The sequence below is a fragment of the Pan paniscus genome, chromosome 6 (assembly GCF_029289425.2).
Source record: "Pan paniscus chromosome 6, NHGRI_mPanPan1-v2.0_pri, whole genome shotgun sequence".
Taxonomy (NCBI): domain Eukaryota; kingdom Metazoa; phylum Chordata; class Mammalia; order Primates; family Hominidae; genus Pan; species Pan paniscus.
In genome coordinates, this window is record NC_073255.2 from 167086706 (window position 1) to 167112638 (window position 25933).

General features: G+C 44.3%; 1 protein-coding gene across 1 annotated transcript; it reads left to right on the forward strand.

Annotated features, from left to right (window-relative positions):
- Positions 1 to 1117: 1117 nt before the first annotated feature.
- Positions 1118 to 25554, forward strand: CPA2 (carboxypeptidase A2). The gene is made up of 12 exons (XM_003813481.4): positions 1118 to 1190; positions 1453 to 1715; positions 3678 to 3759; positions 4418 to 4552; positions 5442 to 5537; positions 7813 to 7914; positions 9885 to 9983; positions 11366 to 11476; positions 12565 to 12655; positions 14195 to 14394; positions 16837 to 16921; positions 23966 to 25554. The coding sequence occupies exons 2-12, from the start codon at positions 1645 to 1647 to the stop codon at positions 24151 to 24153; spliced, it is 1260 nt and encodes a 419-aa protein (XP_003813529.2). The 5' UTR covers positions 1118 to 1190; positions 1453 to 1644; the 3' UTR covers positions 24154 to 25554.
- The last annotated feature ends 379 nt before the right edge of the window (positions 25555 to 25933 follow it).

Below are 25933 nucleotides of genomic sequence, written 5' to 3' on the forward strand. Positions count from 1 at the left end.
CAACTCAAACTCCATTTTTTTTTTTTTTTTGAGACGGAGTCTCACTCTGTTGCCTAGGCTGGAGCGCAGTGGTGCGATCTGGGCTCACTGCAAGCTCTGCCTCCCGGGTTCACACCATTCTCCTGCCTCAGCCTCCTGAGTAGCTGGGACTACACGCTCCTGCCACCACACCCGGCTAATTTTTTGTATTTTTAGTAGAGACGGAGTTTCACCATGCTAGCCAGGATGGTCTCGATCTCCTGACCTCGTGATCCACCTGCCTTGGCCTCCCAAAGTGCTGGGATTACAGGCGTGAGCCACTGCGCCCAGCCTGAAACTTGATTTTTTCCAGGAAGCTTTTATTGATTCTCCAAGTACATACTTCCAGTTTATTGAACTACTGTTTATTTGACAGGTGCTGGAGACATGAGGATGAATTATGGCCTCTGCCTTTTGGTTTCTGTCTTCTCTCTGACTCCCAGGAGAATGAAAAACCAAGTTAATCCAGTCATTCTTAAAATCAGAAACACTGTGTATATACCTTTCCCCTTAAAGCAGATATTTGAGAATGCGAACCCAGAGATTTAAAGTGTGTGCTGATAAATTTGACACACAAAGGACAGACGAAAATTTCCTTGCTGCTTGTTGTGGTTGAGGCTTTCTAGGCTTAATATAACGTGTATGAACAACTAAAATTAAATAAACTATGGTTTCTAAAAATAAGCAGTTATATTTTCTTCTTAAGCAATGAAGAACAAAGTCAGATTAATGTAGATCTATGTTTATGAACAAGAAAAGATCACCGTTGTTTAAAGAACAGTATACGCGATATGGTCTAATCTTTGTTTAAGAAAAAAACTGGAAAGCAGAGAAAGAAATTTGGAAAGACATATGCCAAATGGTTTTCTTTGGATGGAAGAATTATTGATGGTTAAAGAAAACACTTTCTTTTAATTCACACTTTTTATAACAAGCAACTTCATTGTTGCTTGTTATAGGAAATGTCATCAGAAAGACATTTTCATTTTGGGAAAAAGCACAGAAAGAGGGATATCAATTTGGTGTAAATGCAGATGGATCACTTTCGAGACAGTGCAAAATTGAATATTAAAAGGCCCTCTGTTTTGTTTTAATATAGAGTGAGGATTGGAATGGGCCACATCTACAGGGACACTCAGCAGATGTGGACTGAGTGATTGCAGTGTTTCAAGGTAAACATTATAAAAATAAACAAATGAGCAAACTAATGGAATGTGATAGACAGGATGCCTGAGTAATTACTATAAATGCTCTGGCCTTTTTTGTGTGTGTGTGTCAGAGACCCAGAAAAGACTTTAACCTCTAGGTCTATTAATCTGGCTTCTATCACAGGGTAGCTAGTGGCGTTTTATGGTCTCAATCGTAACTATATTGCCCTTGGTATGCTCTAGCAATTTTGTTCTCTTTCCATCAAAGTTTGTTATCTTATCCTAGGAATGGAACATATACACATTGGTGATATCACACAGGTGGATGTCTACGACCTTGAGAATTTCACATGCAGGTGGGAATTTTCCCATGTGGGAATTCACATGAGTTCTCAGAGGGCCAGCAGATCGCCCTCAGCTGCCATCCCTACAAATAAAGTTCAGGAAGGACTCTGAATTCTGGACTCTAGGAAAACCCATGGCCATGAGGTTGATCCTGTTTTTTGGTGCCCTTTTTGGGCATATCTACTCTCTAGAAACATTTGTGGGGTAAGTTATGCTTTCTGGTGCTTCTTTGAATTTTACTTACCTGATTGATGGAGGCTTTGATTGTTACAGAGTAAATGGGTATAAGTGTTCAGTGTTTTCAGAGAAGTTCTCTTAGATTTGGGGATAAGTCAATAGTGTGAAAAAAAGGAGTGGATGATCAAAAAGGAGGTGAATGACATTTAAAGGAAAAGACAAAAGTGAAAACTGAACACACATAACCCTATTTCTCTCTGTCCTTACTCATTTTTCCCTCCAGTGATCAGACTGTAGGGATGATAGACATCAGGGAAAATACAGCTGTGTGGCCATTTGTTTCAGGCAACTTAGCGGGTGTCAATGCTACTCTCCCACCTCCTCCTGCTCTTCTGGGCTTTACCATCCACGTTAGCCCTTGTGCCCTAACCCCCGATCTTTAGATTCAGCACCTAGGTGGTGGAACCTCATGAAGTAGAAAGGCCAGGGCTATAGATTTCAGCTCAACTCCTCCTCTCCTGGCTTTGGAGGACTCATCTTTGCTCCAAAGTACTTTGCTTCATGATTCTATGAAGGGTTTCAGGCAGCATTTTTTGAAGAGTGGTCCAGGGAACTAAGAAAGCAGTCAAATAAGTTTGGTCCCAAAAAGCCACTGGTCAAATAAATGTGGGAATCAGAGGATTAAACAAACTATAGGATTTCTAGGAGCCTTGGCTAAATCAGTGTGCATTATAAATCTATAAGAGGGGATCTAGGTTGCAGCATGTACTCTTTTTTTTAATCATAAACTACCTACTGCTCCCAGCTTGCCCTTTCTTTCTTTCTCTTTCTCTTTCTTTCTTTCTCCTTCTTTCTTTCTTTCTTTCTTTCTTTCTTTCTTTCTTTCTTTCTTTCTTTCTTTCTTTCTTTCTTTCACTGAGTAACTCAAAGAACTACTATTCTTTAGAACACACACCAGGAAATATGACCCTGTTGTATTACTTTTCTCAGTGCCTTCCCATTTTAAAGGAGGACTCCTGGGAGTCCATGCATTAACCGAAAATAATGAGACTTAAATGGAAGAATTTTCAGACCATTTGTGGCAGGTGAGCCTCGAAGAGCTCACATTCCATCACTTCTGTATTCCACTGGAGTTCGTAGGAAATTGCATGGAGCTTGGTTTCAGAAGACCCATATTCTGGTCCCTGTACATGGCTCATTGTATTGATTCCTTCCCCACTGCACAAACAGTTGGGGCAGTGACTTAGGAAGTCTGCCTACCTGGAGAAAGGCTAGAAGGGGAAACTCTGTCACCAAGGGAACTCTTCCTAAAGAGATGTGCTTGATTGTTTTGAGATTTCTCTTTCCTGTTCATCCTTCATTCCCTATTAAGGGTGTGTGTGTGTGTGTGTGTGTGTTTGTAAAGAGAGGCACGGCACATAATTTATCAGGGTCCCAACTATCTCTGGCCATGCCCCATGTTTGGGCCCCATGAATGGGGTCTGGGGATAGAACCTTGATACATTTTCAGTTGACAAAATCAAAGAACAAACAAAACCCCCAAAACCATTAAAAACAAAATCTTAGGTCTACCCACATATGAATTGTTTCCTCTTACAAGCACCAAATTATTCCACTTTTTAAAAACTTACTTCTGAACAACAGGAACAGGCAAGTATTAAAAGCTATAACACTCCACAAGCAGCAGGTGTTATTTGACTGATTAGCTACGGGAAAGGTAACTTTAATGGCAGGCTTCCTGCTAGGAGCAGGTACACCTATTCATTATTATTTAGATAACATTTCCTGGGAGGAAATAACGCCATTCTATCACCTTCTCATTCTGGCGATGTGGGTTTAGCATACTATTTATTAGCTTCTGGATTGTCACAGAGATTATTGACTGTTGCATTAATCTGTTTTACGCAGAGACTAACAGGTGCAGAAAGCAACAGGAAACAGTGTCCAGGTTTTGCTTTTAAGGTCATATTTGTGGTTAATTTTCTTTAGAGACCAAGTTCTTGAGATTGTACCAAGCAATGAAGAACAAATTAAAAATCTGCTACAATTGGAGGCTCAAGAACATCTCCAGGTATTTGATCTAGTGGGAGTTGCTGTTCCCAGAATGAATACAGTTAAACATGATTGAGCTCTATTTTCGACTGTATTCTGACTCCCATGACATAGTGTGAAATGCTAACTCATGCAGCTGGGTTTCTGAAAACTTGGGCTCTAGTCCCAACTACAGGACATTGGGCAAGCCACCTACCTTCCCTGTGTCTCATTTTCTCACTCAGAGTAATGGCGATAAATATGCCGTTCTTCTATCTCTCGGGTTTATTGTAAGAATGAAAAGAGATATCAAATGTGAAAGTTACTTTCAAAAATTAAACACCTTTAGTGCATATTTCCCTTATAAAATAATTTATAGCATTTATATCCCATTATTAAATGAATTGGATCGCTAGAATCCCAGCTTAAAAAAACTGCCATCGTTTTAATAATCTTTTCCTTCTGCCAGTTTTAATATCTAGCCATAGGGGCAGGGGAAACAATATAATGGATTTGCTGACATGTGGATATTTAAAAGAGCTTGTTGCAATATCATAGTGATTCCACAATGATTCCAAAACTTGTGGGCTCAAGATAAAGTGGATGCAAATTGATTTCTAGAAATCTATCAGTGCTGAACTGTCCATTCCCCAGAACAGCCCATTCATTTCCTTGGCTTGGACTTTTATCCCTTTCAGCTTGATTTTTGGAAATCACCCACCACCCCAGGGGAGACAGCCCACGTCCGAGTTCCCTTCGTCAACGTCCAGGCAGTCAAAGTGTTCTTGGAGTCCCAGGGAATTGCCTATTCCATCATGATTGAAGACGTGCAGGTAATTATGCCATGGACTCGCCTTCCTGCAGCTTGCTGGGCCACATGAACGTCAGTTCAGTTCCATCTTCTTTTATGCTTGAGTACTCTCTGCAGGGAAGGGACCTGTGGGTGCCACTAGGACCTTCCAGCAGTCTGGGCTCCCCTTGCAAGGTGGGTAGGAGGGCACTGTCTCTCTCTCTTTTGCATTTGGCACATGCAGAATATGGTAACAAAGAATTTAAGGGAAAGGGCAAAAGACAGCCTACAGCATGAAATATAAAGTGCAAACCAAAGGATGTTAGGCAGAAGAAGGAGGAGAAGGACTCTCATTCTGTTGCCCAGGCTGGAGTGCAGTGGCATGATCTTGGCTCACTGCAACCTCTGTCTCCCAGGCTCAAGCGATTCTCCAGCCTCAGCCTCTCCAGTAGCTGGGACTACAGGCATGCACCATCACGCCCAGCTAGTTTTTGTATTTTTAGTAGAGGTGGGGTTTCACCGTGTTGCCCAGGCTGATCTCAAACTCCTGGCCTCAAGTGATCTGCCCGCCTCGGCCTCCCAAAGTGCTGGGATTACAGGTGTGAGCCACCGACTCTGGCCTGATTTAGTTTTTGTTTAGAGGTTAACTCTTAACACAGGCCCTAAGCTCCCAGAAAGGTAGGATGAGCCATAAGACTGTGCCTGCAAACCTACCCTGGCACACCTGCAGCATCTGGCTGGTAGGAAGTCCCATGAATGCTCCATCCCCTTTCACATTGGGGCCAGAATAAGGGAAAGTCATGACCTCAAAGCCTACAGGACAAGAAGAGGAAAGCTTGGTACTGGGGACCCAAGTGTTACCCTTTCCTTCACAATTACAGACTGAAATGCATTTCTGTAAACCAGTCATAGATAGAATTGTTTTATCTTAGGTCCTGTTGGACAAAGAGAATGAAGAAATGCTTTTTAATAGGAGAAGAGAACGGAGTGGTAACTTCAATTTTGGGGCCTACCATACCCTGGAAGAGGTAGGTGTTTCAAAATGAACATCACGGAGACGGGCCATTCTCTCCTCTAAGGACAAAGCTCATACTACCACGTGGTGATTTAATGGCCTAGAAATTATTCTATTATTTTCTAACTTCTCCAAGTTTCCTTAGGATTTCACAGCCAGTACCAGTATCACTGGCTTCACACCTACTCCTGCTTCATGTAGGACCTGAAGTCCACTTGCCCATCTCAACAGCCACCCACTGTGGAGTGTCTAAAGGGTACCCACAAGCAGCCTCCTCAAGCTGGTGCTCTTGCCCTAAGCCCCCTTGCTGACTTCTGACCTGTGCTGCCCACAAAGCCAGGGAAGCCATCATGGCTGCCACTGACGATGCAATCGGGGCACAGAGCCAGGTGAGAGATGTGCTTCCGGGCTGCCACTGATGATGGAATCAGGGACCACCTTGACGCCTCTGACTTCCATCCAAGTGTTACTGGTGGAGGGTGTCCAGGTTCTTGGCGTCTTGAACAAATAATTGGACAAAACGCACAAACAAAACAAGGAAGGAATGAAGCAACAAAAGCATATATTTATTGAAAACAAAAGTACACTCCACAGGTTGGGAGCAGCCCGAGCATAGGGGCCCGAGAGCCCATTACAGAATTTTCTGGGATTTAAATACCCTTTAGAGGTTTCCCATTGGTTACTTGGTGTACACCCTACGTAAATGAAGCAGTAGCCTGCGATCAGTGTGATTGGTTGCAGAAAGTGGCCAGTCAGAGGCTGAAGTGAAGTTACAAAATTATACTCCTATGCAAATGAAGACTTGGCTTGCAACCAATCTGATTGGTTGCAGGAGGGGACCAATCAGAGGTACTTTCAATTTTTCATCTGCCGTGCCAAAAAGCGGGGGTTGGTGCAAAGGGAGTAGCCTCTGGTCCTTTTGTTACTTGGGCGTGGAAAGTTGGAGTTTTCTTTTTGATTTAGTTCTAGGGAGTCAGCCTGAATTGGCCTTGGGTTCCCTGCCTCCAGACCCTATTCTTCTGCCTCACAGGGATGTGCTCTCTAAGACCTCATGGCAGCAAAGCCTCATGAAGTCTCTGCTGTCTTTCCTGGGCTTTGTTATTTCTGTGGAGACTATCCCCTTCCTGCATCTGCTACTCCATGCTGCTGTGGGGATCCTGGGCAGTGCTGCATTTACTTCTGTGGCACAGAGCTCTTCTCCAGGCCCACGGGAATCTATCTGCACTGACTTAAGAGTCGAGGGATGGAAATGGGCCGGAGGGGATGGAGGTTGTAGGGCCAAGGGGTGGCATGGGGAGTACGAAAGAGCCAGAGAAGAGGTATCTGGTAGGCACCAAGTCTCCAAGTTGGCAGTTTTTAAATGCAAAAAGCTTTAAACATTTTTTTCTCCTAATTTATTTGATGGAAAAACCTGATTTAACCTAAACTCATTTGGGAGCAAAATCTGACCTGAATTGCCTCACTGCTCATTTGTTTCACTGCCAGAAATAATATTAATGTGCTTGAATACGGAGCAATGTCCCATGTGTAATACATAATATATACTTCCTATTACCTTTCTAAAATTCTCCCCTGAAAAAAATATCTTATTTGAGATATATATGGCCTCAAGGGTTTCAGATAGGGGACTGTGGACCAGCACAGAGAATAAGAAAGAAAAGGAAGTGAAGCAAACAAGACGCCCTCCCGCTCTCCCAGACAAACTGATGTCTGTCTCCTACAGAGTGCAAATACTGGCAACAGCTGGAGGGACTGACTTCCTCCCGCTAGCTCTCCAGACGCGCCCGGACACGTCTCAATCCCAGCAATGGACACAGCTTGGGTTCTCCAGATGCACAAAATTTCAATCGCCTTGAAAATAGGAGCTGGAGTAGCCGGTGGCCTTCGTGCGTCTGCAGCAGAAACCCCATTGTCCCTGGGCCTGATTTAGCCGGGAGACATTTTGTAGCGATCGCCTCTACATCCATTTTGGGGTTGAGGGGGCACTACCGTTTGTGTTCCTCTGCTAACAAGGGCGAGAAACCCCACCTCAGGGCTGGGGTCGCCAAAAGCCACAAGTACCTCAGGGAAGTGTGCCATTTTGCTTTGCACAAAACTGCAAAGAGCCCTGCAGACACCGACGGACTCAGCAGCACTCAGCTGGATCCAAACCCTCCGACCCTACAGCTCGGGCCGCGCTGCCCCCTCCGCTGTGTCCCAAGGGAATGGGGAAAATCACCAGGGGATCAGATCTCATGCAACAGAAGGTTCACTCGCAAATGTCTATTTATTCACTTGAAACATTTCAGATTTCCCAAGAAATGGATAACCTCGTGGCTGAGCACCCTGGTCTAGTGAGCAAAGTGAATATTGGCTCTTCTTTTGAGAACCGGCCTATGAACGTGCTCAAGGTACACTGTGCTGGGACGTTTCTTCCTCTCGATGTTTCTAGAATCTCCCTCCTCCCAGGCTAGCCGGCAGTCCCAGCTTGTGCTACAGAGAGGCTCCTTTTTATTACTTTTTTTTTTCTTTTCCTCCTAACCGGTCCTTGCTGGTTTTGAGTATCCACTCCCCCACCCCCGCCCCCTTCTTTTTCTTTCTCTCTGTTCCTGAGCAAGCTGACGCAGGTCTGCAGGAGTGAATTAATGCTCGCGTCCTGAGAGATGAGCTCCTGGGGAACCGGGGCAAATGCGCCAATAGGAGCCGAGGAAGGGGGAGGTGCGGGCCGGGGGAGGTTGGGGGCTGGGGGCTGTAATTCATCAAGCTGGGAGTTCTCTGCCTCCCCTCCCCTTCTCTTTTTTTTCTTTCCTCTTTAAACACACACACACACACACACACACACACGCGCACACACACACGCACACCAGTTAAAAAAGAAAAAGCACTAATTGCCTAAGCTGCATTTTTTTTCTTTTTCTTTTTTCTTTTTTGTTTTTTAAAGAAGAGTTCTGGTCGTATGCAGAAGGATGATGGACAACTAAACCCTAAACCGCAAAGACAAACGCCCTGAACGAAGATCTTTTGAAAAAGGATATAGATGAAAAAAGGTTAGGGTTTTACGCCATCTCGTAACCTCTGACAGTCTTTGTGCACATAATTTCAAGCTTTGCACTTTGTCCTCAAAAACAGTGAAAATTATTTCCCCAGATTTCCTAGAAAGAGTTTGTTAAGAGAAAAAAAAATCAAAAAGAGGTAATGTCACAACTCCTCGCTAAATTAGGAAACGTTATGGCTGGGAACCAACTGACTAACTGGGACAGATGGATTTCTCCAGAGCGTTTTTCCCAAAGCAGGCCTGAGAGGAGTGATTTGCCTACTTTATACCACTAGGATACATTTGCTAATGTTTACCTCCCTTCTTTCTTTTTATTTCCTCTACCCGCACCCCACCTCCCCGCGCCGAGTTGGATCAGAAAACCCCAGATTCTCTTCCACCTTGGTCTTCCCTGGCCTTCCCTTTTCCTGCGTGGTTCGGCGGTGGAGGATGTTGTGTTTTTGAAAGTTCCCTGCTTTTTACATTTGAGCTCTTTGGAGGAAAAGGCACAAAACAGTTTTAACTAAAACTCCTAGAACCCATGAACTGTAATTTTTAGCAAGGATTTGCACTTCTCATTTACCTTATCTGCTGTGTTTAGAATGCTGCACAGAGATAGAAGTTGATGGTGCAAAAATAATCTTTTCCTCTCCATTTACTGATCCAATTGGCAAAGCCACTGTTTCAAATAAAACTAAGTCACTTAGATCATAAAATTTAAACTCTGGAAAGTACCTCCGGAGGCTTGCTATCCTGTTTTTATGAAGGTCTCAAAAGGTTATCACAAGCATTTTTATAACAAAACACTATTATTGCATACATTTGGAAAATAGAGAAAAGAAAAAAGAAAAAAATCCTCATAATTCTAATTCCATAACTATAGGATAATAGCTATTAACAATCTGTTGTATATTTTTCTACTTTTTTCTCTTTTCTTTTTCCTTTTCTCTCTTCCTCCTTCTCCTTTTCCTTTTTTCTCATATGTATGTGTATGTATAAATGAACTAGTTTCTTTAAAAATAAAAATGAAACCTTGTAATCCATTTTTTTCCAATTTTCAGCATATGAAGATATTTTCATGTCATCATCTACAACGATTTTTTACAGACATCAGAGGAGAATTGTCTATGCCCCTCAGTCTGTGTTTACACTTGCATTCGAAGAAGGGGACAAAAGAAAATTCTCCTTAAATGAGAGTTAGTCGACAGCATCACTGTCTGTATTTTCTTCTCTGTCAATCACATCAAGAACAGAGAGAGGGACAGAGAAGGATGGTCTAGGGTAGAAAGGAGGCAACCAGGTGCCACGGCAGTGGAGCCGGTCACATTGCCACACTTGCTTTTGCAGTTCAGCACCGGAGGAGACAAGCCAGCTATCTGGCTGGATGCTGGGATCCATGCTCGAGAGTGGGTTACACAAGCTACGGCACTTTGGACAGCAAATAAGGTCATTTTGCCTAATATTCCTTGCTTATTTTGCCTTTCTGGGGTCAGGCCCACCAAAATCCATGACAGTCCCAGTGGTCCTGATGGCTGGCGCTCTCAGCCAAAACCCTTCTCTTGTCACACGGGCTGGCAGTCAACCCATCCAGACTTTTTTGGTATTGCCCCATCCAGCACCCCAGGCTCCTCCCCTTGGGCAGGCCACTGTGCGCTGTGTTAAAAGACACCGCGATGTGACGATTGCTGTTGAGTGAGAGAGAGGGGAAAAAAAAAAAGACTCAGTAAGCTAAAGAGATTGAACGGGTGGCCAGGGAGGACCCTTGGGAGCCAGATTTCAGCATAAGAACCGACTAGAGAAAAATCACTTTGCTGCCTGGAACCCTGAGGGCTGTGGTATGATATGCTAGAAATTTATAAAATCATGAAAGGGGGTCACCTGGAAAATACAAACAGGTGCAAGAAGAGTTAACCCACAGATCCAAAGTGGAGTTGGCTAAGGGTGTTTGGGTTGTTCTGAAAATTTCCCAAATTTGATTTTGAAGGTAGGGTGTAGTAAGATCTCTCTTCCACAAGTTTGTTGGCATTAGAGTCAGGACATGGGGCTGGGTATGACCTAGTCTGGTGTTTCTTAAGTAATTCAAAAATGACATGCTATAAATCAGAATGTTAATTCACGAGCAGAGGAAATCAATCCACATCAGATCATTCAAGCATGTGCAACCACGTGCATACTGACTGATACATTTTTCCCTTCAATTAAAATGCGGTTACCTTTAGGGTATTATGAAATGGATATTTAACAGTTGAATAATAATGCCTTAGGATGGCTGAGCACAGGAAATGAATAAATTTTAATCCAGCAGAAACTTCAACTCAACTGCGGTTAATGGCAAGTAAAAATGTAATTCCCCAAATGGAATTTAACTTGTTCTCTGTGTCTTTAGCAATGTCTCTGCATATTTAAGTAATCTGATGTTGGTTGTGAGTTCTTTTGGAAAGTTATCTCATGTAGGGATTAAGGAATACCAAACAAAATTTCTTTGGTGCATAGGTCCACATAAGTCACATATATCACTGCTCACTATTGCAAAATGTCTCACTGGGATGGATAGGAAGAATGTTACTGCTTTGGAAAGAGTAGATATATGATATCTGATTTTTACTCAATAGAAGTAAATTATTCTGATTAGAAATAAAAGTATAGACGCTAGCATATTCAACACATTAACATTGCAGGAGACCGGACTGCTGGATGCCTAGAAGACTTTCCTTGATCAATAGTGATCCCTGGTTCACATCTGGAAAAAACACACTACCTTACTATTCTGTCCTGTGTTCCCGACAAAAGCGGTGTGTGAGGTTGACATGTATCTTGTCTTTGCTCAGATTGTTTCTGATTATGGAAAGGACCCATCCATCACTTCCATTCTGGACACCCTGGATATCTTCCTCCTGCCAGTCACAAACCCTGATGGATACGTGTTCTCTCAAACCAAAGTAAGCCTGGATTTTGTTCCCTTCTTCAACAAGGACCTAAGGAGATGTGTAGGAACTTCAAAAGCAAAATAAAAGTACTCATTCTTTTCTTGATTTACTCTAAATGGAATGTCTAATTTCTCAGTAGTCACCCGGAAATGAGGGTTAGAGAAGTGGTTATAATCACTTCTTATTCCAACACATGATGTCGTTATATGTTGCCTCAGCCAGAGCCCATTTCAGCTGTTAGGCTGGGCTATTAGAGCTCAGTGTTCACCGTGAGTCATCTAGGAGATTTGTTCCAATTATCTCTGCATTTTTTTGTGGTAGGATTGATAAAAAAGAGGAGGCGGATGTTACCTGCTGACAATTAGATTGCAGTAGGATTTAGGTGGGCAGTACAGTGCATCCAGCATTTTACTTAAAATCTGTGGGAGAAATCCTCCATAATATCACTAAAAAGAGTTACATGGTTTTTTTTTTCCCTTAAAATCTCATTACAATACACTATTGTAGCAACCATGACCCCACATATATTCAAGATGAATGACAGCTTCAAGTTTATTTTTAGAGAGAGCTAACTACGGTAGCGTTTTCAAAGACATTTTCAAAGAAACTGATACTAATACTAGTACTCATCCCATGAGATACCATATGAATCAAGGGTTCCATTGTCAAGACCAGGAAACACCGCCCACCGTATCCGTTTCTTAGAGGTTTATAAAAAACAAGACATTAACAATCCTTAGAAGTTCTGAAGTAAGTTTACCAAGTTAGCTCCATATTTTCCCCAAATAGTCTCATTGCAGAACCCTCTCTTCTGCTTTTGGTTCTTGCTGTTGGCCTTGGACAGAACTAGGGTTCCATGGCACGTGTTTGGCAGGCGTTCATTTGAGGAGATGGGGGCGTATTCATGTCTCACTTTGGTGAGATGGCAGAGAAACTCCTAGCAGAACCTGTATGAGGACTGTCCAACACCTCCCCAAGCCAAGGGAAAGGAGTGTCCCAGAGAACTAGGGAAATTGACAGAATTCTAAAGGAACCTTCTGATCAGGCTGAATGACCCTCTTTCTTTTTTTCCATGTGCTTTTTTGGGTGGGATCTGAAAGAATCGTATGTGGCGGAAGACCCGGTCCAAGGTATCTGGAAGCCTCTGTGTTGGTGTGGATCCTAACCGGAACTGGGATGCAGGTTTTGGAGGTGAGCGCAGGGACTTGCCCCCAGGGATGGTCAGCCCGTGGTCTGGCCCACAAGCTGGTTCAAATGGCCCTGCAGTGCATCAGCTGGCTAAGCCCATCCAGGATTTAAGCCATTTAAAAATCTCTTTGAAAAACACTTAACTAAATTCCCTTCACAGGAGCACAGTGCTGTCACAGAGCTCTGAGCAGCATTTAATATATTTTGTCTCACATCTTGGTTTTCCCACAAGCTGTCGCCCGGTTAGCCTTCTGTGCAGCGGGAGCAAGACTTTGCGCAGTGGCGGGAGGACTCGGGAAGCCCTGAGCCAGCCACTAGAGGGGGATAGGATCTATTCCAAGGAGAAGCATTACATCATCTATGGATGCTTCGAGAAAGAAAACTAAAAAGAAGTACATACACACAGGATGGAGAAACTGACTTTCAAAACAGATTCAAATATAAAATGTGAGCTTGCTGCCCTGGCTTTGTGACAGCGCTTATGTTTTGGAGTTCCGTGTCAGGCTAGTTAGGGGCTCCTTTACGGCCTCAGCCACTGGTGAAAACCCCTTATGTTTCAGTAACCATAGAATTAAATTTTTTCCCCCTCACTAGGCTATGATAAAATTGAGGTCAGGAGCTGTGTCTTTTTCACTGTAGTATTCCTAACACCTAGCACAGTGTCTGCAACGCAGAAGGTAATCACTATGTATTTATAAGACAAATTAATTAATTAGAGTTGTGGAACTAAGACAGGACTGTAGAGAACTGCTACAGGATATGGATGAGTGGCAACTCCATTCATTGCTTTTACAATTCTTTTTTTTTAGTGTGGTGGAAAAATAATTAAAGCACAATACTGAGCAATAGCCCACAGTTCAATGTCAATCCCCCCGATATTATTTTCATTAAATAATTTTAAAATAAGGTGACGTTTTGTCTGTATCACATGGGGAGCCTAGGGAATCCTGATCCCTACTCATCCCCTGGAAGTTTCTCTAGCAGTGAGAGCCCTGGCCAGGCCTACAATGGACCCATTTCAGTGGTCTTGAGCCACTCTAGTTGCTGAGAAAATCAAGGCCAAAGGTGGCCTTGTTGTCAAATGTAGTCATGATTTCCTCACTGCAGAAAGGGTGTCAGAGGTTCCTTGCATTTGTGGCTTTGTGCCTTGGAATTACAGATGCATAGAATCTTCTACTGTTGGACTCTAAGAATTGGATGAGATCCCAGAAAATGAACTTGCTAAACTCCCACCCAATGCAGGAATTCCATCCATAATATTAAATCTAGCTTTTCTTCCAATAACTCCTACAGAGAGGAGACGATCTAATTAGATGGCTCTTTCTACTGTATAGAGGAACCATATTTTTTGAAGAAGAGATGTGTCCAGAATCACTTCAGTTAGGCTTTCTGACTATAACCTTTGGAAGAGACTTGATCTAACACAATGACAATCTTGCCCCGACTTCCAGAGGAGAAAATTAGTGATGCATGGTGACCTCCTCCCTACAGTGTCTTCTTAGAGCTCACTGTCCTCACTGGGCTACTTCTGCATCTCCCCAGGACCTGGAGCCAGCAGCAACCCTTGCTCTGATTCATACCATGGACCCAGTGCCAACTCTGAAGTTGAAGTGAAATCCATAGTGGACTTCATCAAGAGTCATGGAAAAGTCAAGGCCTTCATTACCCTCCACAGCTATTCCCAGCTGCTGATGTTCCCCTATGGGTACAAATGTACCAAGTTAGATGACTTTGATGAGCTGGTGAGTTTCTGAAACTTAATTTCAGCCCAGCAACAAACATCCATTGTGTGGTCAAGTAAGTTTCAGGCATAAAGTCATGCCCTAAGGTGGAGGTGTACCATTACAGCAATGAATGAAACATAAGTTCAACCACCGAGAAGATTATGATGCAGCCAAAGGTTTGAAAGACTGATTTTGAACTTTCCTATATTAAGTTTCTTTGGGAAATAGAATTCATGAAGTTATTGTTACCTTAGTCTAGATGAGCAGGAGCCTGGTTTGAGCATAAATTCCCAGAACATGCTTTTCTGTTGCATATGGGGGAAAAAAACCCTTGGATTTGGATATGAGGCTTTTGGATTGGTAGTCAAACGCTCCAAGCTGAGCAATTCTGCTTCTCAGCAACTTGTCTTATACTTTTCTGGGATCTTTGGCTCTGTGATCTACCATGACGATGCACTGGTGTATGATGTTGGGGGTAAAACACTCACTTCCCTAACTTGATACCTTCTGTCACCCTTCCTGTTTCAGGAATAAGCCAACTGGCCCCAGCCTTAGATCAGATGGTGACATCTCAGAAGGCTGTTCACAACTGAGCAAGAGCTATCCCCAGCTAAAAAGAATGTGCAAATTATTTCTAATTTGGCTTTTAGGCTTGGTTTGTGAAACCCATATGTTAGAAATAAGCCCAGAGTTGGGACCTTTTTGTCAATTTACCTTCAAGTAGATTATTGTCAGCAGCCTCATGCAGAAATAGACTAGATTATTCCAATTCAAGTATGCCTTTCATCTCATCAGTTAGATTTGAGCGCTGTGAGGTTTTGATGGTCAGTATTACCATTCAAGGTCATATCAGGGAAAAAGAAAGTTCTAAAATGTTCTTTTTTTAGACCTAGATGACCTTAAATTATCTAAACCTGTGCTCAAACCTCTAGCAGATAGTCAATCTAGGCTATGATTAGATGGCTTCCTGCCTTCAGGGGAGCCTATTCTGTGTTGGGGAAGGTTGTTAGTGTTCTTCTTTATAGAGAGCGAAATCTTTGTATGGTTTTCACCTATCAGCCCTGGTTTATCATCTGGTTCTACTGAGCAAGTTTATTTCCCTTTGAGAGGTGAATGCACTAATTACTTGAAGACCACCAGCCTGCTTCTCCTAGCTCTTACTCCTAAATAACCTCAGTTCCTTCAAGCATTCATATTATGGGCTCAAGTTCCCTTACTATTCTGGTCACTGTTTTCTGAATATGCTTCTTCAAGGGTAGTGTCTTAATCTGTTTGCGTTGCTGTAAAGAAATACCTAAGACTAGGTAATTTATTAAGGAAAAAGTTTTATTTGGATTATGATTCTGCTGGCTGGAAGATTGGGCATCTGGTGAGAGCTTCAGGCTGCTTCCCACTCATGGAAGGCAAATGGGAGCTGGCGTGTGCAGAGATCACACGGTGAGGGAGGAAGCAAGAGAGAGAGTCAGGAGGTGCCGGACTCTTTAACAACCAGCTTTCGAGAGAATTAACAGAGCAAGTACTCACTCCTAACTGTGAGGACTGCACCAAGCCATTCATGAGGGATCTATTCCCATGATCCAGACACCTCCCATTAGGCCTCACCGCCAATCTTGGGGATCAGATTTCAACATGAGGCTTGAGGGGAATACATATCCAAACTATAGCAGGTAGCTCCCAGAAGTGAATGTGAAATGTGTATTGTGGGTTACCCAGCACAGAGCAGGGTGTGACCATAACTACCCTCAGCCAGACCGTGCACTTCTGCAAATTCAGTTGAGGATCACATTAGTTTTTTGGCAGTAGCCCTGTGATGTTGACTCATGTTGGGCTCATTGACAAGAGTAACCCCCAGGCTCTCCAAGGATTCTACCAAGCCAGGTTTCCCCCATCTGGTAATTGTACAGTTGTTTTCCTGGACCCAAGTTCAAGACCTTACATTTATCCCTGACAAGGACAGTAAAGCCTCAATCAGTCAAAATTGGAACCCTCAAATAATGGAAAATATTTTTCTGAGCTCTACTTCTTGGAAAAAGAGACAGCCATAGGGAAATAAGCCAACGTAGGGATCTAGTAAAAGAAAAGTCAACTTCCCACATATGTCCTGGGGTCAGTCCACATTCTCTTTAGACCCCTTAAATCTACCCTATTTCTAGCCACACCCCTGAACAAGGAGAACTGGTGGCAAAATAATGAATCCTTGAGTGTTGCAAACACCAGGATGATCAAATAGACAATGAGGACCTTCACGTTGTATTTTCAAAGCCAATAGAAGTGAACTTACTTCTATTGGAGAAGTAAGCTTACTTCACAGTGAAAATGGTTCAAATAAAAAGGGTATTGTGCCTTCACCTCAATTAACTAGACAGTCTAGTTAGAGTATTCTATGTTCTGCTGTTGGGCAACTGATCTCCCAAGAGACAAGTGTTATCTGTCTACCTTTCTTTGGTTCTCTTACTCTAGAGTGAAGTGGCCCAAAAGGCTGCCCAATCTCTGAGAAGCCTGCATGGCACCAAGTACAAAGTGGGACCAATCTGCTCTGTCATCTGTAAGTATCCAATGTGCTGGAAGTTTTTACAAATGACCCACTAAGATGGCAGGCACCGTGTGAGTTTGAGCCAAAACTTTTAAATGCCTTTATTGAAAGGGATAGGTCTTCATGCATGGAACCCAACCTTCCCCAATTTCCCTCAGTGAATCTAGTCTCCTCCATGAGATACTTACTGTGTGATGGCCGGAACAAAGAACTCCCTAAGTATATGCTTTGTGGCCTCTCCTGTGCTTGTTCAGATCCTTACAGCTCACTCTCATTCTGTAGAATTTGTTTATCTAAAAATAAGCCTTTATCAAGACCTGGCTCTTTTTTTTTTTCTTTTTTTTTTTTTTTTTGAGATGGAGTCTCGCTCTGTTGCCCGGGCTGGAATGCAGTGGCTTGATCTCAGCTCACTGCAACCTCCACCTCCTGGGTTCAAGCACTTCTCCTGTCTCAGCCTCCCAAGTAGCTGGGACTACAGGTGTGTGCCACCATGCCCAGCTAATTTTTGTATTTTTAATAGAGACGGAGTTTCACTACATTGGTCAGGCTGGTCTCGAACTTCTGACCTCAGGTGATCTGCCCACCTCGGCCTCCCAAAGTGCTGGGATTACAGGCACGAGCCGCTGTGCCTGGCCTAAGACCTGGCTGTTTTATTATCTTCCCTTTCCAGGCTAAGAGGGGCTCATGCCCTGAGAATTCCATGGACTGTGGGGGCAGAATGGGTGTGACTCTTGAAGAGGACCCAGGTGGTTCCGTGGATAGACTCTGCTGCAGCCATGTGTTGATGCAGAGTATGTGGAGATGGAGAAGGAGAAATCAGGAATAGCAGCAGTGTGAGGAATGAGTCTGGAGAGCCTGCCATCAGACTTTCTAGGCCCTCCTCTTCCCCAGTTGATTGAGATAAAAACAAGAAACTACTACAGTGCTTTGGGAAATCCCAGTGCACCCTTGTGCAGGTTCTGTATCCTTCAAAGGCACGGTCCTTTCCTTATGGACAAAGCTGGAAACTCAGGACCACACAGTTCCATGCCCAGGAGTTCCCTAGTGCTTCCATGCCCAAGGATCCTTTGGAAACCAATGCCTTTAATAGGCACCCATTCTGTTTTTCCTTTTTTTTTGGAGATGGAGTTTTGCTCTGTCACCCAGGTTGGAGTGCAGTAGCACCATCTCGGCTCACTGCAATCTCCAACTCCCAGGTTCAAGGGATTCTTGTGCCTCAGCCTCTGGAGTAGCTGGGATTACAGGTGCCCGCTACCACACCCATCTTATTTATTTATTTATTTATTTACTTATTTGTATTTTTAGTAGAGAGAGGGTTTCACCACATTGGCCAGACTGGTCTCGAATTCCTGACCTCAAGTGATCTGTCCGCCTCTGCCTCCTAAAGTGCCGGGATTACAGACGTGAGCCACCATGTCTGGCCACCCATTCTAACAGACTTTTAAATTAAGTATCTATTATATGTTAAGCATTATGCCAAGCACTGGAGACATAATGTGCCCACACAGAACTCTTTAATAGAAGAGATGAACAGGAAGGCAAATGAACTTTTGTATAATGTGTGCAATAGTAGGCTATACATGGTACAGAAGTATTAGAAAGTCGGGGGATCCGATGGAAGTGGAGTCAGGAAAAACTTCATGTAAGAGGAGGGTAGGGTTGTAAAGACTGGTTGCCGGGTAGCTAGAGAAGGAGAAAAAGGATGGGGCATTCTCATAGCCAACAGCATATGCAAAGGCATAGAACTATAAAATTGCGTGATGGGTTCTGGGAGCTACAAGTAGGTTGAGATCGCTGAAATGAAAGAGGGAGAAAAGGGAGTTGGGGAAGTTCAGGGTTTTGTGTGCCGTGGTAAGGAGTTTAGGTTTAATCCAGAGGATTCTAAAAGCCATCGGGGGGTTTTCAGCAGGACGGTGAGGGAATTGAGGCATTGTGTTTAGCTAAAACATAGCAGCAGTGTGGATGGAGTGATGAGGGACTGCAGTAGAGACATCCCATAGGAAGAGGAGGAGGAGTTCAGGTGAGAGACAATGGCCCAAACTACAGCAGGGCCAGTGACGATGGAAGGGATTTAGGAGATAAAGCCAAGAAGCTTTGTCATTTATTGGATGGCGAGAGGTCCTCACTGAAAGTCATTGGTGCCACTCACTGAGGGAGAAGTCCAGGAAGGTGAAAGAGGGGTGAGGTTGCAAAGATAATGAGTTCAGCTGTGGACATATTGAGGCTGAGCTCCTTGTAGGGTATTCAAATGGAGATGGTCTGTAGGTTTTGGACTACATGCCCTGGGATTCTGTGCAGAGAGAGATTTGGGAAGAGTTGGCATAGAGTGGGTGGTTGGACCAGTAGAGCAGGGGGAACATTTGGAGTGAGAGGAACCCTGGGCAAAGCAGGGAGCAAGGTGTTAGGCAGCAGAAGGGGTTAGCAGCAAGGGCTAGGCAGAAAGGCAGAGAACCCTGGATGTCAGAAACCAGGGGAGAAGTAATTATTAAAAAGGAGGCAGGCCAGGCGCGGTGGCTCACGCCTGTAATCCCAGCACTTTGGGAGGCTGAGGCGGGTGGATCACGAGGTCAGGAGATCAAGACCATCCTGGCTAACACAGTGAAACCCCGTCTCTACTAAAAATACAAAAAATTAGCCGGGCGAGGTGGCGGGCGCCTGTAGTCCCAGCTACAGGCTGAGGCAGGAGAATGGCGTGAACCCCAGGGGGTGGAGCCTGCAGTGAGCCAAGATCGTGCCACTGCACTCCAGCCTGGGCGACAGCGAGACTCCGTCTCAAAAAAAAAAATAAAAAGAAATAAAAAAATAAAAAAGAGGCAGCGGTCAACAATGGTGAAGGCCATGAAAAGTCAACTAAGATAAGGGCAAGACATTTTCCAGTGAATTTTCATCACTAGCTTATTGTTGACCTTAACCCAGAGCAGTTTCAGAAGAGTGGATAAGGGAAGGAGAGCAGAATGGAAGCCTTTTTTCTTTTTGAGATAAGAGATATATTTATTGACTGTGGGAAAGAACAAATAAAGAGGGAGAGGTGGAACATACAGGAGAGAGAAGAAATGACTAGTGCAGTGAAGGTTCCAGAGCTGGGGACAGGAGGACGAGCAGAGGTGGGCAGAAGCTGTGGCTCAGGATGGAATGAGAGGAGCATGTCTTTGAATGTGTTGTGGGCATGGATATAGCCACAGCCATAGGAGGGGTGATGGCGGGAATCACGGGAATGCACCCGTGCTAGTCATGATTTTCTTTTTTTGAGACAGAGTCTCGCTCTGTCACCCAGGCTGGAGTGCAGTGGCGCAATCTTGGCTCACTGCCACCTCCGCCTCCTGGCTTCAAGAGATTCTCCTGCCTCAGATTCCCAAGTAGCTGAGATTACAGGTGTGTGCCACCACGTGAGGCTAATTTTTGTATTTTTAGTATAGATGGGGTTTTGCCATGTTGGCCAGGCTGGTGTTGAACTCCTGGCCTCAAGCGATCCACCCACCTCGGCCTCCCAAAGTGCTGGGATTACCGGTATGTTCAGCTTTTTAAAATTAACATCATTTCCTGTAAAGTTTTATGAATTTACATTCTAGTTTTTTGTTATTCCATGATGTTGCTATATCCCAGTTATTGAATCTTTGGATTGTTTCATCTTTATGCTAAACAGTGCTACTATAAACATGTTTGTACCAACTCCTTTTTCTCTTAGATGATCTTTTTGGAATATATTCCTGAGGCAAGATTGTCAAGTTAAATGGAATGAACAGCTTTGGCGCTCATGTTGCTTTTTTTTTTTTTGAGATGGAGTCTTGCTCTGTCGCCCGAGCTGGAGTGCAGTGGCGTGATCTTGGCTCACTGTAACCTCCGCCTCCTGGGTTCAAGCAGTTCTCCTGCCTCAGCCTCCCGAGTAGCTGGGATTACAGGCACGTGCCACCACGCCTGGCTAATTTTTGTATTTTTAGTAGAGGCAGGGTTTCACTATGTTGGTCAGGCTGGTCTCAAACTCCTGACCTTGTAATCTGCCCTCTTTGGCCTCCCAAAGTGCTGGGATTACAGGCATGAGGCACCGTGCCCGGCCTCTTGTTACATATTTTTTAGGCGGTTCTCTGGGAAGACTGATCTGCTCACAGTTGCTGAGACTTTTTTAACCATGTTCCACATGGGATTGTCCTCACTTTCATCAGGGATACCCCCAGGGAGAAGGGCCTTCTGAGTGGTGGCAGTGGAGACAGAGGATGGACCTAGCCTGAGACATGATGGCAGCTTAATACTGAGGAATGAATGCTTTTGCTTGGCAGCCTTTGAGTGGAGGCTCGAGTTCAGAGTGTCAGCCGAATAGCATTGTGTATCCCCGAGACCCCTACATAGGTCTCAGCCATTTTATTACAAGGAATCTAGCTTTTCATCCACCTTATCTGGAGGTATTTACTAGTAAGATAGACCTTGGAAGGCTGAGGTTTGGTATGTTTTCTTTGGTGAGGTCACAGAAATGGAAGAGATTTCCAATAAGCAGGTGTAGGATTTGCTGTATGATCTTTTGGAGCCCGACTGTGAATGGCCCACCAAGTTCTAGCCACATCATTGTCCACAGCTGACTCTTATCCTGGCCTCATTCCAGCTTGGACAAGCTCTACCTCTAAGGACTAGTTTTAACTCAGCACTTTTTGCTTCCTGCCCCAGGTCAGTATGCAGCTCTGGGCAGAACACCTGCCTCACTCCACCCAAGAGATGGCTGTATGGTTGTAGTGGGTGAGACATTTCCTGGGCAGCTTCCCATCTGGAAAGGGCTTTGAGGAGCTGTGCTACAGTAGGTGTTTGGTTCAGAAGTTGTTCTTTTTTTAAAAAAATTTTTTTTGAAACAGAGTCTTGCTCTGTCACTAGGCTGGAGTGCAATGGGGCGATCTTGGCTCACTGCAACCTCCACCTCCCGGGTTCAAGCAGTTCTCCTGCCTCAGCCCCCTGAGTAGCCGGGATTACAGGTGCATGCCATCATGCCTGGCTAATTTTTGTATTTTTAGTAGAGATGGGGTTTCACCATGTTGGCCGGGCTGGTCTTGAACTCCTAACCTCGGGTGATTCGCCCGCCTTGGCCTCCCTAAGTGCTGGGATTACAGGAATGAGCCACCACACCTGGCCCAGAAGTTAGTTATTCTTTGAATTCTTTCTCAGAGAGGCATAGGGGGGCAAAACAAAAAACAAAACAAAACAAAAAAAAACCCACATAGCTTGGGTACAGAGCCCTGGGTTTGAGTTATAGCACTGCCACTTTGGAACCAAGTAGCCATGGTCCAGTCACTTATTCTCCCTTGGTTTCTTATATCTGTGAAATAGGTTGTTGAGAGGCTCAAAAGCTATTATGTGGAATACAAGTGTTCCCTAATTCTAAAGCACTATGTAAACGTTGATTGTTAGTTTCCTGGTGAATGCTCTCCCACAGATAACTCCAGTCCTTAACGTGGCCTAACTTTCTTTTATTGGATCCTGATCATTTATTGACAATGATAGTTACAAACATAACTGACATTTATTGAATGCTTATTCTACATACATTATCCTAGCTCCTTCACTTAATATCCCTGTTTTTATTTTATTATTTTATTTAGTTTTTTAGAGACAGGGTCTCACTCTGCTGCCCAGGCTGGAGTACAGTGACAGGATCATGGCTCACTGTAGCCTGGACCTCCTGTGCTCCAGCAGCCCTCCCGCCTCAGCCTCCTGAGTAGCTGGGACCACAGGCATGTGCCACCACATCTAGTTCATTTTTTAAAAAAATTTTTTGTAGCGACAGGGTCTCGCTATGTTGCCCGGGCTGGTCTCAAACTCCTGGGCTCAAGTGATCCTCCTGCCTTGGTCCCCAAAGTGTTGGCAGAGAGCCACGATGCCTTGCCACTTAATCTCTTAATCTCAGTTTCCTCATCTGTAAAATGGGAATAATGCTAGTACCTACCTAGAGATTCACAACCAGTTTAACATAGTGCCTAGCACATTGACACAGCCAGTAGTGTCATCACAACCATTATGCCATTTAATTCTCACTCCCCTGTGAAACAAGTAGTAATATCATCCCTCTGTGACAGGTGAAGCATCTGGAAATAGATGACTTGCTTTAGGTCACCCAGATAATGATTTGTAGGGTTGGGATTCTATCTGAGACCAGTATTCTGTCTACAGTTGACCTCTTAGTGTGATTGGCTGTGTCATGTAGACACACCAAAAGGTATGAGTTGGTAATTTTGGTCCAGGGAAGATTCAGTTCAAATCAGCAACCATTTAGTATTTATTATTTACCAGGCATTAATTTCCAAGCTGCTCTGCTGGGTGAAGGCAAAGACAAAAATCATGGGCGTTGACAATATTAATTCACAATATTAACCTCTAGCCCTACTCTTTTCTGGTACAACCTCCCTGGTCTTTCCAGCCCCATTCTTAGGGACTAGGTAGCTTCCGACATCTGTGCCTCAGCCGAGTCCTCCTGTGACCTCTAACTGCCCTTCCTGGGAGGGGCCACAGGGCCGGTCCATTGCTCGGCTTTTCTGAGTCATGACTGACTTGTAAGTTAATGCCATCTTCCTTCTTCATCTGTCACATCAGCGGCCACACAGATCTCAGGTGCACATTACTGTGTTGGCTGAACCCACCACACAGAGGTGCTGTACATGCAATTTGATAGCAGAGCAGAGAGTGCTCCACCCTTAATGCTCAAAGTCCCCTGAGGGTAGGGACCAAATCTCTTACTGCATTTGTAATCCCTCCACTCCCACTAGAGAAAACCATGTCTGTACCTTCTAAAGAAGGAAGTGGTGTGGCCTACCTAAGGTGGAGAAGAGGCCACTTAGGATGGCGTGGGCTCCTAAGAGCACTGAAGGAAGGCACAGTTCAGTGTCCGCTGAATAACACCTTTTGCTTTTCAAATTATTGTGTTTTTTCATAAATGTGACCCTCTACTAAACTCTCCCCCCTCTTACAGTTCACACCTAGGGGCCTGGCTTACCTATGATAGTAGAATTTAATATGGAGGTTCCATTGCGTGAAGGCTAGTGGTAGTCGTGTAACCAAACTTTATTCTCATTTGCCCTTCAGACCAAGCCAGTGGAGGAAGCATTGACTGGTCCTATGATTATGGCATCAAGTACTCATTTGCCTTTGAACTGAGAGACACAGGGCGCTACGGCTTCCTCTTGCCAGCCCGTCAGATCCTGCCCACAGCCGAGGAGACCTGGCTTGGCTTGAAGGCAATCATGGAGCATGTGCGAGACCACCCCTATTAGGGCCCTGGGGAAGAAACAAGAGCCATTAAAATCTCTTTGGTTTGAAGCAAAGTTGGGTTGTGTTGTTTATTTTTCTAAGCCTGATCTGGCAGCACCATTTCTCCAGTTTCTGCTGCCCTCAAACACAGCAAGTCATGGCATTGTACCCCTTCATCTTTTAAAAAATCCATCCTGGGGCCAGGCGTGGTGGCTCACCTGAAATCCCAGCACTTTGGGAGGCTGAGGTGGGACGACTGCTTGAGCCCAGGAGTTTGAGATCAGCCTGGGCAACAACATGGGGAGACCCCATCTCTAAAAAGAATAATATTTAAAAAAAAAATTCCATCCGGAGCAGAGTGCTCCCAACATCATTTGACAGTTTTTGTTTTTGTTTTCCTTTTGAGACAGAGTCTCACTCTGTCACCCAGGCTGGAGTGCAATGGCGTGATCTCGGCTCACTGCAACTTCTGCCTCCCAGGTTCAAGCAATTCTCCTGCCTCAGCCTCTCAAGTAGCTGGGATTACAGGCACCTGCCACCATGCCTGGCTAATTTTTGTAGTTTTAGTAGAGACAGGGTTTCACCATTTTGGCCAGGCTGGTCTTGAACTCCTGACCTGAAGTGATCCACTCGCCTCGGCCTCCCAAAGTGCTGGGATTACAGGCGTGAGCCACCGTGCCTGGCCCCATTTGACAGTTTTTTATTGTGTTAAATTATACACAAAACTTACCATTTTGACCATTTTTAAGTGTACAATTCATTGGCATTAAGTACATTCACAACGTTATGCCACCATCACCATCATCCATCTCCAGAACTTTCCTATCATCCCAGACTGAAACTCTTCCCCATTAAACCATAACTCCCCATTCCTCTTGCCCTTCAGCCCCTGGCAACTACTAGCTACTTTCTGTCTCTACGAATTAGCCTATTCTAGGTATTTCATATAAGTGGAATTAAACAGTATTTGCCCTTTTGTGGCTAGCATTTTTTTTTTTTTTAGTTAATATAATGTTTTCAAGGTTCATCCATGGTGTAGCATGTGTCACTGCTTCATCGTAAGAGTGTAGCATTTTAGGGCTAGCAATGGACTTTCAAGTTCATGTATTCAATAAATACTCATGAAGCAACTGCACTGTGCCAGGCCTCGTGCCAGGTGCTATACCTGGTTCCATTGTTGCCTTTGGTTTTTCCTTTCCTGGTGTGCTACTTTATGAAGACTTGTGGGGCAGGGCATGGTGACTCAGGCCCGTGATCCCAGCACTTTGGAAGGCTGAGGTGGGAGGATCAGGAGTTTGAGATCAGCCTGAGCAACACAGTGAGACCCCGTCTGTACAAAAACAAAACAAAGCACCTGTCATGGTGGCAAACATCTTTAGTCTCAGCTACTTGGGAGGCTAAGTTGGGAGGATCACTCGAGCCCAAGAGTTTGAGACTTCAGTGAGCTATGATCGCACCACTGTACTCCAGCCTGGTCGACAGAGTGAAACTCTGTCTCAAAAAAACAAACACACAAATGGTGGGGACCCAAGCCAATGACATTCCTTTTTCCTGGTTGCCCTATCAAGCCTCGGTCTCAGGTTGCACACAGTTTCTCTTTAGATATTGACTCCCATTAGGGATTTAGGTTTTCTTCATGTGGATGATTTTCCCTGGGAGAAAAGGTAGGAACTAAATTTCAGCTTGCCTAGAATGCTGGGTCCTTGATTCTCCCACTTCACATTTCTTACAGATTTGGGTCTCAGTTGTTCTTGTTGCTGACTTCAAAGCTGACATCGATCTCAGTGACGCTGAGCCCACGCT